The sequence below is a fragment of the Oryzias latipes genome, chromosome 8 (assembly GCF_002234675.1).
Source record: "Oryzias latipes chromosome 8, ASM223467v1".
Taxonomy (NCBI): domain Eukaryota; kingdom Metazoa; phylum Chordata; class Actinopteri; order Beloniformes; family Adrianichthyidae; genus Oryzias; species Oryzias latipes.
In genome coordinates, this window is record NC_019866.2 from 21371853 (window position 1) to 21389144 (window position 17292).

The 17292-nt window shown below is 44.1% G+C and overlaps 1 protein-coding gene across 1 annotated transcript; it reads right to left on the reverse strand.

Annotated features, from left to right (window-relative positions):
• Window positions 1-2481: 2481 nt before the first annotated feature.
• Window positions 2482-16866, reverse strand: smarca4 (SWI/SNF related, matrix associated, actin dependent regulator of chromatin, subfamily a, member 4). The gene is made up of 34 exons (XM_023957991.1): window positions 16739-16866; window positions 14708-14971; window positions 14347-14479; window positions 13476-13907; window positions 13284-13385; window positions 12937-13192; window positions 12510-12636; window positions 12240-12413; window positions 11948-12121; window positions 11661-11828; window positions 11518-11568; window positions 11294-11424; window positions 11138-11201; window positions 10543-10655; window positions 10300-10447; window positions 10043-10206; window positions 9903-9969; window positions 9697-9807; window positions 9367-9609; window positions 9146-9259; window positions 7634-7741; window positions 7468-7554; window positions 7343-7389; window positions 7088-7254; window positions 6839-7002; window positions 5946-6173; window positions 5782-5859; window positions 5484-5702; window positions 5140-5399; window positions 3770-3875; window positions 3583-3684; window positions 3374-3506; window positions 3164-3303; window positions 2482-3087 (listed from the first exon to the last, which is right to left on the reverse strand). The coding sequence occupies exons 2-34, from the start codon at window positions 14927-14929 to the stop codon at window positions 3055-3057; spliced, it is 4866 nt and encodes a 1621-aa protein (XP_023813759.1). The 5' UTR covers window positions 14930-14971; window positions 16739-16866; the 3' UTR covers window positions 2482-3054.
• Between the last annotated feature and the right edge of the window lie 426 nt (window positions 16867-17292).

Sequence of the window (17292 nt, forward strand, 5' to 3'; positions counted from 1 at the left end):
GCACTGTGGAAGGTTTGAAAAAGAACAAACAGAATTTTCTGCTCTGAGCTCATCCTGATTTATCCCTGCAAGACAGCAAAAGCCAAACTTTTCTACCGAGACTCAGTCTGATTTTCCTGTTTCTCCGTCCAAAACAAACCTGCATTACTCCATTCCACCTGTCTCTCCTGCCTCACTCTGATTGGACAGAGAGGTCGCACCCTTGAAGTCAGTTTGCGGTTAAACTCAACGGTTGGTAAACTATTCTTCATTTTAAACCTTGGCGCCAGGGAAAGGAAAACAAAAAAAAACTGTCAAGTGAGCAACAAAATAAGCTGGAAAGGCAGATGATATTAAAACAAAAAACCTGCAGAAACATTTTGCAACGTGTCAGATTTGAATATGAATACATTGTTGAATATATTACCTTTTTTACAACACGTCTTTAAAGATTGGGAACATCTAGAGAAATCTCTGTGAGCAGGGGACAAAAAGATATAAATAATAAAAAGATTAAGTAAATGAAGTGAAATAGGGAATAAATAACAAACTGCTGTGGCAAACTGTGAAGCTTTTGAGAGAGATTTCTGATTCAGGGAGAATTTCAGAAGACCCATCAGTTACAGTAGACTTTGTTGCTTAATCTGAACATCCTGATGGCGCAATCCCTTCTGGTCCTTCCAGTGTCATCCCAACCGGTTATTTTTTTAAACTCTCCACAACAAACCAGTACTGGCTGATGCAGGTTTCAGGTTTATCTGGGCAGCTCTGCAGGACTCCTGCTAAAAAACACAGAACTGCAAAACAGATAGTGTCTGATTACACGCCAAGCTTGTGTCTAATGGAAATTAAAAGAACTCTTTCCTCTGAATGTTTTTAAATCCAGGCTGAGAATGGAGGAGAAAGTCACTTTAAACTGTATCTGTTTTACATAAGCTCTCATTTTTATTCATTTCATGTTTTAAATGTTTACATTTTTATTGTAAATGTAATTTATTGTTTTCCCCTATCCAGGACTGCTGTGATAAAGAGATTCTTAATCTCACTGGGACATTTCCAGTGTAAATAAAGGTTATATAAGTCTGCTCTCAGTTGTCCATCTAGTGTACAAAGACAGCAAGTGCAGGTTGACAAAAAAAACAGAGCTGAGGGAGCTGGACAAATACAAGAAGCAAGGAGAAGGACATTTTTAAAAATGGTTTGATATAATACTGGAGTCCATTACATTCTTTTTGCAAAAACGATAAATCAAGTCACTAAGCTTTAACTGCATTTTCATTCAAACCATTTTTTGGTGTCTCTCTTTGACTTTCATGCCCTTTATCTGCGCCCCATCATCACAGTTCTTATATTTTACTGCTGCGAAAGCTTCCAAAGCATTTTGAATTGCCTTTGTGTTTTACAGGTACAGATTACACTGCATAATATTCTTCATTAATTCAATCAAAAAAGTGGAACCACTGTTGTTTTCAGGCTGAGATGGAAATCTGCAGAGCTCCACGTTCTTTTCTCTCAGAGGAGAACGCCTTCTTCACAAATAAAATACATTTTTAGTTGATAGACTGAATTAGCCCACAGTTTATAAGGTTAAGAAACATTTATGGAACTGCAGTTAGTTCAAAGTTGCCTTTATAATCATGGGCTCCCTGAGCTTCCACCAACACTTCCTGTATATTTTGCGTTTGCATCCTGGATCTAATTCCAACCCGGTTATTTAAAGAAAACGCCCTTGTTTGATATGTTCACAAATGTTTTTGTTGGTGAAATGAAACCCTAACTTTGGTCTACAAGTTTTAGCGAGACAGTCTAATTTTATCAAAAAAACTGCATTATGACAATCTGCAGAGAATAATCAGTGAGGAGTTAAGAGTTAAGCTGGTGGTGGTGGTGTAATGGTGTGGGGTATATTTTCTTGGCACACTTGGGCCGCTTATCACAAATCGAGCATGGTTCTATCACCACAGCCTACCTGAGTATTGTTGCTGACCATTTCCATCCCTTTCTGAACAGTGTACCCTCTTCTGACGGCTACTTCCAGGTTTCTTGAACATGACAAATGAGTTCCCTGGACTCAAATGATCTCTCCAGTCACCAGATCTCAACCTAATGGATCACCTTTGGGATGTGGTGGAACGGGAGATTGGCATCATGGATGTGAAGCCGACAAATCTGCAGCAACTGTGTGATGCTGTCATGTCATAATGGACCAGAGAAATGTTTCCAGTAGCTTGCTTAATTTATGCTACCAAGGATTCAGGCAGTTCTGAAGGGAAAAGGGGTTATAGGTTATAGCGAGGTGTACTTAATGAAATGACCATTGAGTGTAGAATACTTTATGCTAAATATGGAGATGTTCTCATTTCCATTCATGCCGTGACATTTATAGATAACAGGAGGACCATTGTTTTGGGTAGATTGCTGCCACTTCCAGTTTCACTTTAAAAGGGTCTTATTTGATAAGTGACTTTTAGAGCATCTGCTTGAAGCAAAAACACAAACTGCTGCAGTTTAAACATGAGATGCTTTTATTGTAACTTTTGGAATCCAGTGACACCGACAGGAGTACATGGTCCTCACCCTCCCTCCCGTTTATTACACACCTGACCCAAGAGGGAGGGGCTGCAGGGTGGGATGTACCATCATCCCGCTTGTAGTCTTAAATTAAACACAAAATAGTGAACGGGGCATTTCCACAGACACACGCAAAAAAAAAAAAAGGGGATTTCCTCGCTCACACGAATGCTTTGCCTCAAACTGAACATCACTTAAAAACATGTTTCAACGGCCCACCATCAGTGAATAATAAATCAGGCTCCATCGATGTTTCATTCAGAGGAGAAAACACAAAAAAAGCAAAGAGACACAACTGATCATGACAAGAAATTATTTAAATATGAAGTGGATGGTTCAAAGTTTTTTTTTAATAAATTGTTTAATGCAAGTGTTTCACTAAAAATCAACTTTTCTAGGTAAAACTAGGGCTTCCCGCTGACTGACTGAGCGCCGTTTCTAAGTAAAACGTATAAGAGTCCGGTCAAAGGCTCTGTGGACTGTTGGTCACGTGGTTCAGTGGCTTCAGTCGTCGTCGCTGCCGCTGGCTGAGCGCTCCTGCAGACACACCACACAGCATTACTGTGGAGCCTGCTGACATGACGCCCCCCCCCCGGGCTCAAACCCAGCTCACCTCCTCCTGCTCCTCCTCGCTGTCATCGTCGCTGACCACCGGTTTGGCCCTGGAGCCGCGGCCCCTCCGCCTCTGGCCTTTTCCGCTCCTCTCCCCCTTCTCCTTCCGACTGAGTTTGATCTTCACCTTCACCGAACGCGCTGCAGGAGGTCCACAAAACAATCAAAACACTTTCCTCCTGCGGACTCCTCCGAAACCTTCAGTGCTTACATTCAGACTCAGAGCCTTCATCAACCTCCTCCTCCTCCTCCTCACTCTCCTCGCCCTCGCTTTCATCGTCCTTCTCGATCTTCTGCCTCACACTGGTGAAGACTGACTGGAGAACGATGGAGTCCTCGTAGATCTGCAAGACAGACGGCGGTGAGCTTCAGAAGATCAGCTCTGACGGTCCGTTTTTCTGCTCGGGGGGCGGGACTTACCAACGAGCCCTCCAGGTTAAAGGTCTGAGCGTTCTGGCAGAGCAGCATCACATCCTTCTCCAGGTCATTCAGGCTGCGGTATTTGTGGCTGCGGATCCTCTCCTGATTGGGCGAGTTGTCCGTCAAATAAATGAACAGAAATGGAAAACGGTGTGTGTGCGCGTGTGTGTGTCCGTCTCCTGCTTACCTTGATCTTTCTGAAGTCGACAGGTTTGCGGATCAGCTCGTAATACTCAGGCAGCTCTTTACGAGAAGGCAGCTGGATGAAAACCTCGCTCAGCTGTCGGCCGTTACTGCAGAGATGATTTGAACCATCAACAATGGATTTTAAAACATTTTCTGTTGATACAAATGTAATGAAGAGTTTTTTCTGCACGCCTCACAGCAAGAAGGCCCCCGGTTCAAGTCCCGGCTGGGGGACATGAAAAACACAACATCAATGGGGGACCTTTCTGTGTGGAGTTTGCATGTTCTCCCCGTGCATGCGTGGGTTCTCTCCGGGATCTCGGGCTTCCTCCCACCGTCCAAAAACATGCTACATAGATTGATTGCCATTGATTGGCAACTTTAAATTGTCCATAGGTGTGAGTGTGAGAGTGAATGGATGTGTGATTGAGGATATTCTACTCTGCGACAGACTGGCGACCAGTCCAGGGCGTCCCTTGCCTACGCCCAAGTGGCCGGGAAAGGCTCCGGCAACCCCGTGACCCCGAAAGGGAAAAAACGGTCAAGAAGATGAATGAATGAGTTTTTTCTTGAAGAAGTTTTTGGTATGACGACCTCAGGGACCGGGCCAAAGATGTCAAAGGTTAGAAGGTAAGAAATGTGTGTGGGGGGTTTGTCCATGCAAGACTCCAAGAACTAGAAGAAAATGTTGAAAATCAACTCTAAATTCAACTGGGAGCCCATGTAAAGAGGACAGTAATGGAGTCATGCTTGCTAGTTTATTGGCTCCAGTTAACAGCGCTGCCCCACAATTTTGAACCAGTTGAGATGTTTTAAGGAGCTTTTGTGAAAACAGCAAATTACCGTATAATAAATTTTTGACAATTTGTTGAAGTGTCCTTAGGGATTTGTCTAACACCCCAAGATTTTATTTTCTGCGGCACAAATCAGTTTTGTGTAGGTGGTCATCAAATAACCATGACTTAAAAACTGTTTAACAAACCAATAAGTTGGTCAAGATATTCTAGTCCGTTTCAGCAAAGGAGCAATAAAGCTGAACGTCGTCTGCATAGAAAGGAAATGTGGCTAAATTTACTAATTGCTTTCCATCCATTTCAGGATGAATTTAATATTACAGTGAAGGGTTTTGTAAAATGCAAACACAACCCTGACAGGAAGCTGCTATAATATGAACAATGGGCGGAGCCTTTTTACAGCCCAAATATGAGAAACTCAGCTGTAGGGTGATGCTCGATTGTGTGGAGCTAAATAAATTCTGATTTTATTTCATACTTGTAAGCTCATGGTTTTCATGAGCTTTACTTTAAAAAAGCTTTATTATCTCCTAGTAGGTGGTATTTGAACAGGAAGAATCTGCTTCAGTGGACCCACCTGTCCTTGTATTTGATGACAGCATCAATGATCTTCTTCATCTTCTTGGTGAGGGACAGAGGATTGGGGGAGAGCTTCTCTGCAGGTGGGCGGCCTCGTTTCTTGGCTTTCTTCACCTCCTCATCCTTGTCCCGTCCCCGGCTGCTGGAGCCCAGCGAGGAGGACCCACCGTCGTGGTCCCGATCTCTCCTCCGTTTTCTGGTTGTCTTCTTGTGGCGCACCTCTTCCTCCATGTCCTCCAGATTACCTTCTTCGATAGCCTGCAGCGAAAAAAAACAGATGACCAAACTCATTTAAGCCAGCTGTGGTTGGAGCAGACCTTCAGCAGCTGGAACTCTCTGCACCTTCAGCCATTGCTTCTCTGTGAGCGAGTCGCTGTAGTCCACCTCCTTCCGCTGGCGGGACCCCCTGCCGAACATCTTCTCCTCCTCCTCTTCGCAGGTTAGCCTCTCAACCTCGGCGTCATCTTTTAAGATCCAGTTGGGGAGATCGTCCTCCTCCATCAGACGAGGTTTTCTCTTGGGGTTGCGAGCATCTTCCCGGCGCCTATCCAGGTCCATGCGCTTCAGACAAGTCAAGTCGAGAGTCAGATCGTGAAGTCAAAGCGTTTATTTGTGAAATTGATGCAATAGGGGGACTAACCATGAACTGCTCAAACTCCTCCTCGCTCCTGGCGATCATCTGGTTCACGGTTTCATCATCGGGCACTTCATCCTCTTCCTGCACACGAGAAGATGAAAATAAGAAAAGTCTACTCATAAATGTTTGAGGAAGCTGGGAGGCAAAAGTGTAAAGGATGACGTCACCTCGTCCTGCTCCTCGTGCTCCAGGATGGCCTGCAGGAAGGCGCGGCGCTCATAGCCCGAGGACTTCTGGTCGAACATGCCGGCCTGGATGACCTTCTGGTCCACGTTCAGTTTGTACTTGGCCGCGGCGAGGATCTTCTCCTCCACGCTGTTGACGGTGCAGAGCCGCAGCACGCGCACCTCATTCTGCTGACCGATGCGATGAGCTCGGTCCTGAGCCTGCAAGTCCTGGAAAAAACGAGGACGGGAAATTTCAGGAGGATTCTGGTCAAAATACTAGATTCTACCCATAACTCATTTTCTACGAGCATTTAAAAAAAAACTAATTTTGAAATAACATTGTTCAATTATTGAGATAACATTCATACAGAAAGATTTACATATGATTTCAGTTTTGATTTAGAACTCCCAAATCATCACCCCACTGCCCCTGTGATGGACAGTTAACTTAGGAATTTGACGCGAAGCAATTCAGTGAAACAAAATGACATTAAAACTGTTTGAACTTGGGTCTCATTAAAACAGAAACCTCTGAACTGGTCTGTTTTATGACTATAGTTTTTCAAACTGAAGCTTTTCTGCTTTTCAACTATTTCATTTGTGGCGGCAGCTGAGGCCTCAAGAATGAAACACCAGCTCAGTAACTTTTCCAGTTGGCTTTTGTAAAACAAAGTCTTAATTTAAAAATTGCATCTTTTGTTCTCCTAATGCCATTTCTATTTGACTGTATGACCTGAGGAAAGACCAGAGATGTTTTTGAGCTTGTTCTAGGACAGAACTGCTCTGAATAAAAATCAAAAAATTTATCGGGTCAGGTTTTTTATTTTATTTGACCAGAAATCGAACTAAGATCTCTGATTCCCAGTTGTTCCTTTGAGGAAATTCATAAATACCTGGTGGGGGTTCCAGTCGCTGTCAAAAATGATCACAGTGTCGGCAGACTGCAGGTTCAGACCCAGACCTCCGGCTCTGGTACTGAGCAGGAATATGAAGTACTCGGAGGCGGGGTCATTGAACGTCTTCAGAAGCATACCTCGGTCCTCAGCTTTGGTAGTTCCTACAAAGATAAAAACTCTATAAATGGAATTCAAATAGTTCACAACTTGGAAGAAGCAGCAGTTGTGTGTTTTTGAATGTCGCACCATCCAGACGCAGGTACTTGAAGCTGCGGTAAGCGAAGTAGTCCTCCATGATGGTCATGAGTGAGGTCATTTGACAGAACAGCAGCACTTTGTGGTTTGTGGCTCTCAGCTTGGGCAGAATCCGATCTAGCAGCTCAAATTTCCCAGAAGCCCGGTAAAGATCCGGGCTGAGCGAAAAAAAAAGAAAAAAGAAAATGGGACAGTGAAGGAGATCGTAAAATAAACAGAAATCACAGAAACGTTTGTTCCACTCACCCGCTCACGATTCCTCCAGAGAAACCCAAATGCTCTGAAAATGATTCCTGCAAACACGACAAAATGTCAAAATCCGTCCTGCTATAAGCGCAGAGTTTGACGCCGCTGTGCTGCGCGGTTCTCACCTCAATGTGTTGGAACATGAAGGGATGATTACAAATCTTTCTCAGCTGCATGATGGTGTTCATCAGGGTCTTGGTACCACCCTTACCCTGAAACGGGTCGGCGTAAAAAGAGATTTTAAAACACAATTGCGGATCTTAAAACGTACCGTCGGCGTCCTCTTCGTACCTTCTTGTCTTTTTCGGAGCCGTCTGTGAGCAGGACTCCCTTCGCCTGCATGTGTCTGTACAGAACTCGCTGCAGCGCCGACATGTCGCACTTGATCACATACTCCACCTGCAAGGACAGGTTTGATTCATTAGATTACTGCACACCCTTTGATGAAAAGAATGAGTGGAAATCAAGACTGTTGCTGCTGTGTTTCCCTTCATTTGTTAAAACTGTGAAACAGCTTAAAGCTAAAGACCTTCTGGATGTTTTGCAGTGTGATGAGCTTTGACCAACACTTCACAGAGGAAATAAATGAAGAATTTTTAATTTAAAAGGACATTGGTGGAATAAAATGACTGATTTTAGAAAGAAGGTCTTTTGGGTTGGGTCTAATGGGTTGCTATGTTCCCCAAAGATCCCATAGATGACACTCAGGCAAAGACCCTTTAGTTATTTTCATTTGGAGAAAGTGATTTCTGGCTAAACTGGAAAAAGAGTGAGAAAAGACGACAGCATCTGTTAGAGCTGCTACTTTACTGCGTGGATTTTCATTAAAAGCAACACTAGTGCGTATTTGATGTTGATTCAAGTTTGGAGTGTTTTAATGACATTTGGTGAGATAATGATCAGTTGTAGCACCCATCCATAAGTTTTGATGGTCATAGAGGTCGTGACGGCTCCTATAGGAATTTATAAACACGTCCTTAGGGGTTAAGCGATGATAGCAGGACAAATGACTTTTTATTTTTTGACATTTCTCATGAGAACACCTTCCTCCAATGCACCATCCTATTAACTTCCTGAATCATTTCTGGTTAAACCTAATCCCTCAGATTAGACCATGAATATTAGCCATTCCCGTTTTTTCTTTTTCAGGTCAGCTGATCAGAGGAGCGCGTTTGCATGATTTTTAAAATCAAAGTGCAGGAAAACTCATAAATTAAGCTACTAGCTATGTTTCCATTACGCATATTAATAAAACTTTATTGGAATTGTAGTGTTTCCATAAATAAACAATAATTCATTCAATAACATGGTGACGGATGTGAACAGTACTTTGATTGACAGCAGATGCATTCAAATCTCTGCCACGACACTAGCGCTCATCACAATCTATCAAAGGAGACGTTGGCGTCTTATTCAGGCCATGGAGCGGCAATCGTTTATCGCGAGAGTTAGGCTTTAAAAAATAACTAATTATTATCTTTGCTATAGACGAAATCATAGTCATCTTATTTCTTCACAATTATTATAGATGTTTTTAAAGCTGTAAAACTTGTTTAAGCTCTCAAAATTCAAGCCTTCATAGAAAAATAAGTCCAGTTTTTTTTGCGTAAAATGAAACCAAAGATCTGATTTATGTAGGAGACACGGCATGGAGGAGATTGATTGACAAGGTCTACAGTCATTCATTAGTGAGAGACCACCATTAATATATCTTTTTTAAATCACAGAGTTGATGTTTGAACAAATCCACCGGGGAAACTCTTTGAAAATGTTTCCATCAAAGTCATGATTATTTCGGCTCACCTTCTCTGGCAGCTGCGCCTCCACCTCCTTCTTGAGTCTGCGCAGCAGGAATGGTCGCAGCACTTTGTGCAAACGGCGAATAATCAGGATGGTCTCCTCTTCATTTAGATCGACCTGTAATCAAACAAAACAAAAGGCTTTTAGGAGAAACCAGCTCCTTTGTGTTTGAATCTTGAATGAAATCTGAATATCTGGGATCATCGGCCACGTCTAGAATTCACCTTCTCTCCTGTCATGGCGAAGGGGGCGTTGAACCACTGCTCAAAGGTGCTGCAGCTCTTGAAGATGGTGGGCAGCAGGAAGTTGAGCAGTGCCCACAGCTCGGGAAGTTTGTTCTGCAGCGGCGTGCCAGTGAGCAGCAAACGGCGTGGCGCTAAGTAGTGGGTGTTCAGCACCTGCGTCAGTTTACAGTGGTGGTTCTTCATCCGATGGCCCTCATCCACAATCATGTACTTCCAACGGATCTGAGAGAAAAGGCCGTAGAGAAGAAGAGTTAATGTTACAAAATGCTAAATCTGCATAAACGATGAACAAAAGAAGCTTCCGGTTACCTTAGCTAGCACTTGTTTATCCTTGATGATGTACTCGTAGGTGGTTAAGAGCACATTGAATTTGCCGCTTCGCAAGATGGGAACAAATAAACGGCGAGCGACTGGAGACCCCTGGAAGTGAACGCAACAAAATCTCTTTATTTTCTAAAACTCCACAGATTTCTACTTGGAATACAAATTTTTTAAATCTTTTGTCTTCAACTTGCCTTGTAGGAAACCTTCACCACAGACGGAGCCCACTTATCAAACTCGTACACCCAGTTTGACAAAGTCCTGAGAACAAACACACAGCTTAGATCTTCATGTTTGAAAGCTAGAGCAACACAGAGGAGGAGTCTGAACTCACGAGAGGGGAACGATGATGAGGAAGGGTCCATTGATGCGCTTGTACTCCATGAGGTAAGTGATGAGGGCGATGGTCTGGATGGTTTTTCCCAGACCCATCTCATCAGCCAGGATGCCGTTCAGGTTGTTGTTGTAAAGTGACACCAGCCACTCCAGACCTTTAATCTGCGCGCAAGAAGTTAGTCAACAAGTAGCTTCACAAAAAGGCGATGATTCTTCACGTGCAAAAAAAAAGATGATATCAGTTCCGTGGGGTACCTGGTATTGCTTGAGTTGCCCGTTGATCAGCAGAGAGGACTGCTTGTCCACCTTCTCCGTGACGGCGTGGGCTACGGCGTAGTAGGACTGCAGGCCGCGTTGGAAACTGGCGTTGCCGTACTCATCGTCTACATCCTGCTTGGCATGTCTGATGACAGAGTGAAACATTAGCATACAAGAAAACCAAGAATGCTTCAAAAAAACTTCACCTGTAATGAAAGCAGAGTCACATGATTCGCTTACTCGATGATGTGCTGGACATCCACCTCTGACACATCCTCGCTGTCGGGGTCTGGAATCTTCTTCTTCTCCTCTGATAGAGCTGCAGACGGTTTTTGCTGATCCTCCTCTTCGTCCTGACAAATGCCGCCCCAAAACGTTTAGTCTGAGAGCTCCAGGTTGTAATGTGACCCCACTTCTCAGTAGGGATGGGTACTGAAACTAGGTTCCAAATTGGTCGACGTATACGGTACGACCGCTACCGTGTCAAAATGCAGATTTCTGTCTCATTTCAGACGTGCAGTTGACTTGTATTACAGTCAGTTTTGCAGTACATTTTTAGCCATTCTGATTCAAATGTAGCGACCAGATGGATAAAATTGATGTGTACAATGCTACAAAAAAAAAAGACAGTTGTCGTGGCGATGAATGGGGAAATACACGTTCACTTCGGCGTGTGTGAAGAGGAGATGCAGCGCCGCAGTGCAGACTGTCAGAAATAATTAAACAGCATCGTAGGCACATTCCAGCGCCCTCTTCCATCATTGAGCACCGTTACGGCATCGGCACAAGATGAAATCCATACAGTACCATCCCTACTCTTGCAATATTTACGCACCTCTTCATCTTCATCATCATCTGAGCCGCTGTCTTCACTGTCTGAACGAGGGGCTACTTCGTATCTGCAGGAGAGCGTCGTTTTAGAGAAAATTAGAACTACCGTATCTGCAATACATTTAAGAAACAGAAACAGGGTTTTTGTTGCGACGGGTACCCTGGGTTCATTTCTAGCCAGGCTTCCAGCTGGCCGGCCCTCGGTGCGTCGACTCCGGTCAAAATCTTCCCGCTGTCCACGTGGATGACTTTGACCGGCAGGTCGCTCATCTGACTGGTCTCATCCAATGGCTGATGGGAGGAAGGCATAAAAACAAACAAACGTGGTGGTCAAATGTTTCACATGAAGGTAAAAACTCACAACGGCTGACATTTTACACCCACCTCTCCATCGGGCCCTAAAGAGGCAGCACCAGTTTCTGCGGATTCTGGCTTCTGAAGATGAAACCGTTCACACAGAAGAAGCAATAAGAAAACTGCTAAAGACAATAAAATGTTAAAATCCAAAAGTGTATCAACACGTCTACCTTCTTTTTCTTCTTCTTCTTCTTCTCCTTGAGGGCTTGCTCAGCTTTGTGGGCGCGCACCAGCTCAGTGAGGTTGGCCACGTATTCGTCAGTCTGCTGCAGCAGGTAAGCCAGACGCTTGTCTTTCTTTTGGTCAATAAGTTTTCGGTAACCTTCTTCATCTTCAGCCTGGAAGCAGATGCAGAAACGGCGTGTAGATCGCAGCATGAGTCAACAAAGGCCACGGCACTTCTACGCTGCGTCTGTGTCATCCCGGCGGTGGCTGAGATGCAGTTCAGAGGTCTCACCATCAGCCTCCGCATTCTCTCCTTCTCAATCCGCTCATTCTCCTTCTTCTGCTCGCGCTCAGTGTTGGCGTGGTAAGTGGCGACAGCTTTGGTGGCCTTCTGGATCTTTGCTGTGATGGAGCGGTGGTACTCCTTAAAGTCCTTGGCGTGCTGAAGGATGCTGTTGAGGTATTCCTGTGGAAATAAACAGCTCTAATCAAACTCGCAACCCTTTTCTTTTATTCTGGCCTTTTAACGTCCATTAGACAGATTAGGGGTGAAACAAAAGGACTCCTTCCTCTACAGTTCATACCTGGTGTTTCTGACGCCGTTTGCGCTCCTGTTCGATCTTCTGCTGCTTCTCTAGCTTCTCCGTGATGCGGGCCTCGCGCAGAGACTGGCGTTTGCTGCGTTTATAAGCTTTGGCATTCAGCGCGGTTTCCAGAGCGGTGTCACGCCGCATGCAAACCACCACCTCCTGACGCAGCTGTTAAACGGGGAACAGAGAACACCAACAAAGTCAACTTAAAACTTATGGTTCATTAGGATGTTTCTGAGTTACAATGACAAAGACGGCGCATACCTGTCTTTGGAAGTTGAGAAGCCTCAAGGCCTTCAGCTCGATGGTGGCCTTGGTCCGTAAATCACCCGCCAGAGAGCCGGGCAGGTTTTCCAGCTCCTGGATGCGGTGAGCGATACGAGCCTGAAGCCTAAAAGTAACACATGTTGTTCATGTTATGGGTGAAAAAAAAACACCAAAAATGCATGCAGGAATAAAAATAATTCATCTTTGATTCAAGTTATTTTAACCTCAGTCATATGAGTTTCTATGACAACATGTAGCTCAGAAAATAATTATAGTAATCATTTTGGTCAATTTTAAATGAAGCAAACTCATAAACTTTCACCAAAATCGTTGTTTTTTTACGATCAGACACTGAAACCATGGTTGCTAATCAATGTCCTTCAATGCTGCTGCGGCCCTCAGCGGCGCCTCCAGCCCCCCTCACCTGTATTCTCTCTCCTGGAGGATCTCTACTGGGTCCAGCCCGCGGGGTTTCTGGATGGGAGTGATGCGGTTCTGCTTCTGGTGCAGCATCATAGGGGGCGGCTGTGCAGGTTGCCCCGGCGACTGCGTCTGAGGAGGCATCACTGGAGAGGCGGCTGGAGGCACTGAGGGAGGAGCGGGAGAGGGTCTGCCGGTGGGCTGAGGTGGAATCAACTTCTGAGGAGGGTTGGAGGGAGCAGCAGCATTCACAATTGGTCCTACAGGTGAGGATGGGGAAAAGTTATAATTTGTAAGGTATAACAAAAAGAAAGGCAGGAGTAACGAGTTACTTGTTAGATTAAGGGTTACCTTCGGGCCACGGTTTTGGAGGCCCATTTGCAGGCTGGCCTTGCATACCAGGAGGAACCCCTGCATGTCCAGCAGGAGGCACCATATTGGGACCTACCATCCCTGTAAAGCATAAAAAAGGAAAACCAGAAACAATCAATGAAATCACAGGCAAATATTCTGCTTTCCAGGCCTTTTTTTTTTTAAACCCACCATGTGGTCTGTTATAGTTAGCCTGAGCTGGTCCTGGGCCGGCACCTGGGCCACCTCCAGGTCCTGCAGAAGGGGGCATGTTTGGCATGGGCTGTTGCTGCATCCCAGGCATGGGTCTCTTGCCCTGAACGGCCATCTGCAGGTGGTCTGGAAGCGCCTGATTGCGTGCCAGCATCTTGTAGGCCATGATCTGAGCCCTGAGTTGGTGCAGCTGGCTTTGGGTAAAAGAAGCGGGTCCACCGGCACCACCCGGTGGCCCCCCAGGACCGGGTAGTCCCCCTGGGCCCTGAGGACCACCACGGTTTGGTTGACCCATAACCTGATTGGGGTCCCCTCCGGCTTCCATGGGGCCAGCCCCAGGGCCAGAGGGAGGGCCGTTGGCTGGGACAGGGCTGGGCGCGTGGTCCGACCCTCCCAAAGGAGATGGGTAACCTTTGAAACAATACACAATAACAGTGTAAAACTACACACATCAATGTTCAAATCACACATTTTCATTTCCCTGGGTGGCAAACCTCAACTACAAAACCTAAGTGGTCATACAGTGAATCCTCTTTTCTCACTGACTGTCTGGTCTTGTGGATGCAGCTGCTTTTGTTGTTGTCTGAAAGGGGAAGCCCCTGAGCTCCGCCCCCTCCCGCTGCTGTCTGCACTCACAGGCAAACGTGCAACAGAAGAGGAGAAACTGGCTGGGCGAGTTCCCACTAACAATACATGTCTGTGAGCATCATTCACTCTCCCTTCATGCATCTTGTGAGGAAAAAACTCTTTTTAAAATAGAGAATCATTCATTTCTACCAAAAGATGCTTTTTTTTTAAAATAAAAATAAAAGTGTAAAAAAGCAACAAAGACTGATGACACATATCATACCCTGGGAATGTTGATCCATTGGGCTTGGAGGGGGTCCCATCCCACTGTGTCCACCCGGTCTCATACCCATGCCCTTCATCTGACTGTAGCGAGGGTCATCGGGCATGCCTTTTTCATGCATGGCTTCCATGGGCTGCATGACAAAAATCATATGTTTACTAGAATATCTAAATATTTATTCCATAAATGTCTGGGTTTGTAAGCTAAAACTGTCAAGAAAGTAAACAAAGAGGAATTTTGTTTAAAGTTGTTACCATGCTGTGCTAAATTTAATCAAAAGTACTCCAGATAAATAGTGTCGATAATTATTAACATTTTTTAAACACATCCATGTAAAGAATTACTATAAATATTTCTGTACTTTGTGCATCTGATGCATGTTGTCCTGAGGATATCCTGAGGGTCCCTGTGAAGGGTGAGGGTGTCCCGATCCAGGAGGTCCCGGGCTAGGCCCCATCATGCTGTGAGCTGAGCCCGGCGAGGGTCCGGGACTTGGGCCCATCATGCCGCCTGGAGATGGACCCGGACCTGGGGAGGGACCCGGTCGAGGTGTCCCTCCCATCGGGGGGTCAGGAGTGGACATCTCTTAGGCAAAGGAAGGAATGTGTGGCAGCAGGAAGTACCCCTGAGAAAACAAAATGAGACAAAGACTGAAAGTGTGAGAAAATAATAGTTTGACTATTATGGTGAAAAACCTGAGTATCAACTGAAAATTATTAATAATCTATTTATATTTCTAGGACTTAACCCTATCGACCCGTCTATGGCTGAATCGAATCCATCCCCTTAAAAAATTTGTTTCAAAGTGAAATAAATCGATCATCAAAGTTGGAAAAAAAAACTTTTGATTGAGACGTGGTAGATTTATTTGACTCTAATGGCAAATACGGCCAAGGTCCTTCACAGTGGACAACACACATGTGATGCATCAGAAACCGATCAGTCCATCATTGCAGTCCAATGTGTGGAAACACTTTGAATTTAGCAGAGACGCACGTGTGTGCTAGAATGTTCCCTTTGGATTATTAGGATGTGGAAAAACAACAGAGGGATGAACTTTAGGAAAATTTAGACTTGACTATCCTGCAATAATCTGGAAACTTCACCTGAGCTGTTCAGTGCCAGGTCACACTGGTTGAAGGTCCCGAATTGATTTAAGGTCAATGAACAGGAAACGGAATTAAAACGAATCGTTTACTCCACTTAAAAATAAAGAATTTAAAAATGTGCCGAAGCTTCTTTAGTCAAACCAAACTCTAAACATGTGATTTTATTTCTTTGAGCATCTTAAAGACAGCTCTCAGAAAATATTTCTAACGTGCCAAAACCAGTTAAAAAGAACTTTAAAAATAAAAATCGATTAAATCAACGCAATATAAAAAGAACGTGAGATGTATAGAAACATACATCTCCATAAAAGAATCCCAAACAAGGCTTTTAATTTCTATGTTTAAAAAATAAAAGCACAACCAAATAATAACTAATGATATTATTTTGGAGCTAAAATCTGACAATTAATTGAAACACAATTCGAGTGTAAAACTCGAATATTTGTGTTTCGACAAAGAAAGAAGACCAACGTAACAAAGAATTCAAAAATATTTGTTTTAATGCAGCACAAACAAGAAGAATATATTACAGTACATTTAATGTTCTTCAATATAAGTTACTAACAATGTGATGTAAAAGTAAAAATCAATGTACAGAAATGTTTTATTTACAATATTAGCATGTTTAACTCAGAAACAAACTCCTAACAACACCAAACAATTGTAAACACCTTTTTTTTTTACAATGAGAGTCAAACTTTGATTATAAAAACTACTTTATTGAAAGCTAAATGTTAGCAGGCCTAGTCGGCTTTATATTTGATGAATTGTTCAGAAAAAAACGTTATTTTATTTGATGTTTAGCTAAGACCCGAGTTAGTTTAAAAATGTTAGGAATTATAATAAATTCAATAATTGAGAGCAAAATTGACCCAATCTAATCTAACAAAACAACATAAGCGTTGTGCTGTTAGCGTCCTAAGCTAGCTAGCTGTGTTAGCCGTGCCGGTCGGACATGCTCTTTCTTGTCAATTAGCGACAAAAATCTGCTTTTTCGAGGGATTTAGGGCAACAAACGAGCCTCCCTCACAGACACAGCCGATTGATCCAGCGCGCCACCCGTACACTTGGCCCGGCGCTCCGCTCTTCGCCTTTTCCCCAAAATAATTTTCATTCATTGCACTCAGCCGCGCCGCCGCAGCAGCAGCGCTGCTCTAATGTCGGTCTCGTCTTTTTCTCCGAGGCAAGAGGGAAAAAAACCTACAGAACCACATGCCTTCTCCAACAACAGCAGCGCGAGACTAGGAGAAACTCCTCTGAAAACTGATCGGTAGCAAACTTACACAAGTGGAGAAAGTTGCTGTTTGGATTCTGACCGCTCGCAGCGTCTCTTGGTTCTCTTCCTAGCCAGAAACAAAGAGCGACCTACCCCAGTTGTGTTTTCCCCCTCAACCCCCCCTTTCGGTAGATTGTATCTGAGGCCGGCTAAATCGACTCAGCAGCGCCCCCTTTCCTTCTCTGTGGGAAGTGCACCACATGGGGATGGGAGCTGTGAAAAAGAGCGCTGTTGAGAAAAAAAAACACGATTTATGTATATACTTAGGCAAAAATATTCAACTCTTTAAGGAGATTCTATACATTCTTTCAGTGTTTATGCCAGGAAAACAAACACAAAATATGTAAATAGTATTGGTACCGTATTTTTATGGAATCTATGTTGTGTCGAGGGCATTGTATGTTCCTTGAATGATATAAAAAAGTAGAATTCAAAATAAAGAAAATGAACCACTGTCGGAACACGCTGATCATCAGCACATCTGCCCAAGTACAACCAAAGGACATCATGTACAGAGCCTGCGAAAGTATTTGCCCCCCCCCCCTGAACTTTTCAACCTTT

Excerpts from the sequence above, each read along its gene's own strand:
- smarca4 (XM_023957991.1), bottom strand. The coding sequence starts at position 14,929 with ATGTCCACTCCTGACCCCCCGATGGGAGGGACACCTCGACCGGGTCCC. Across the intron at positions 12,637-12,936 it reads CTCCAGGAGAGAGAATACAG|GCTTCAGGCTCGTATCGCTC; the intron begins GTGAGGGGGGCT and ends TGTTACTTTTAG. Across the intron at positions 6,174-6,838 it reads GCGACTGGAACCCCCACCAG|GACTTGCAGGCTCAGGACCG; the intron begins GTATTTATGAAT and ends CGTTTTTTCCAG.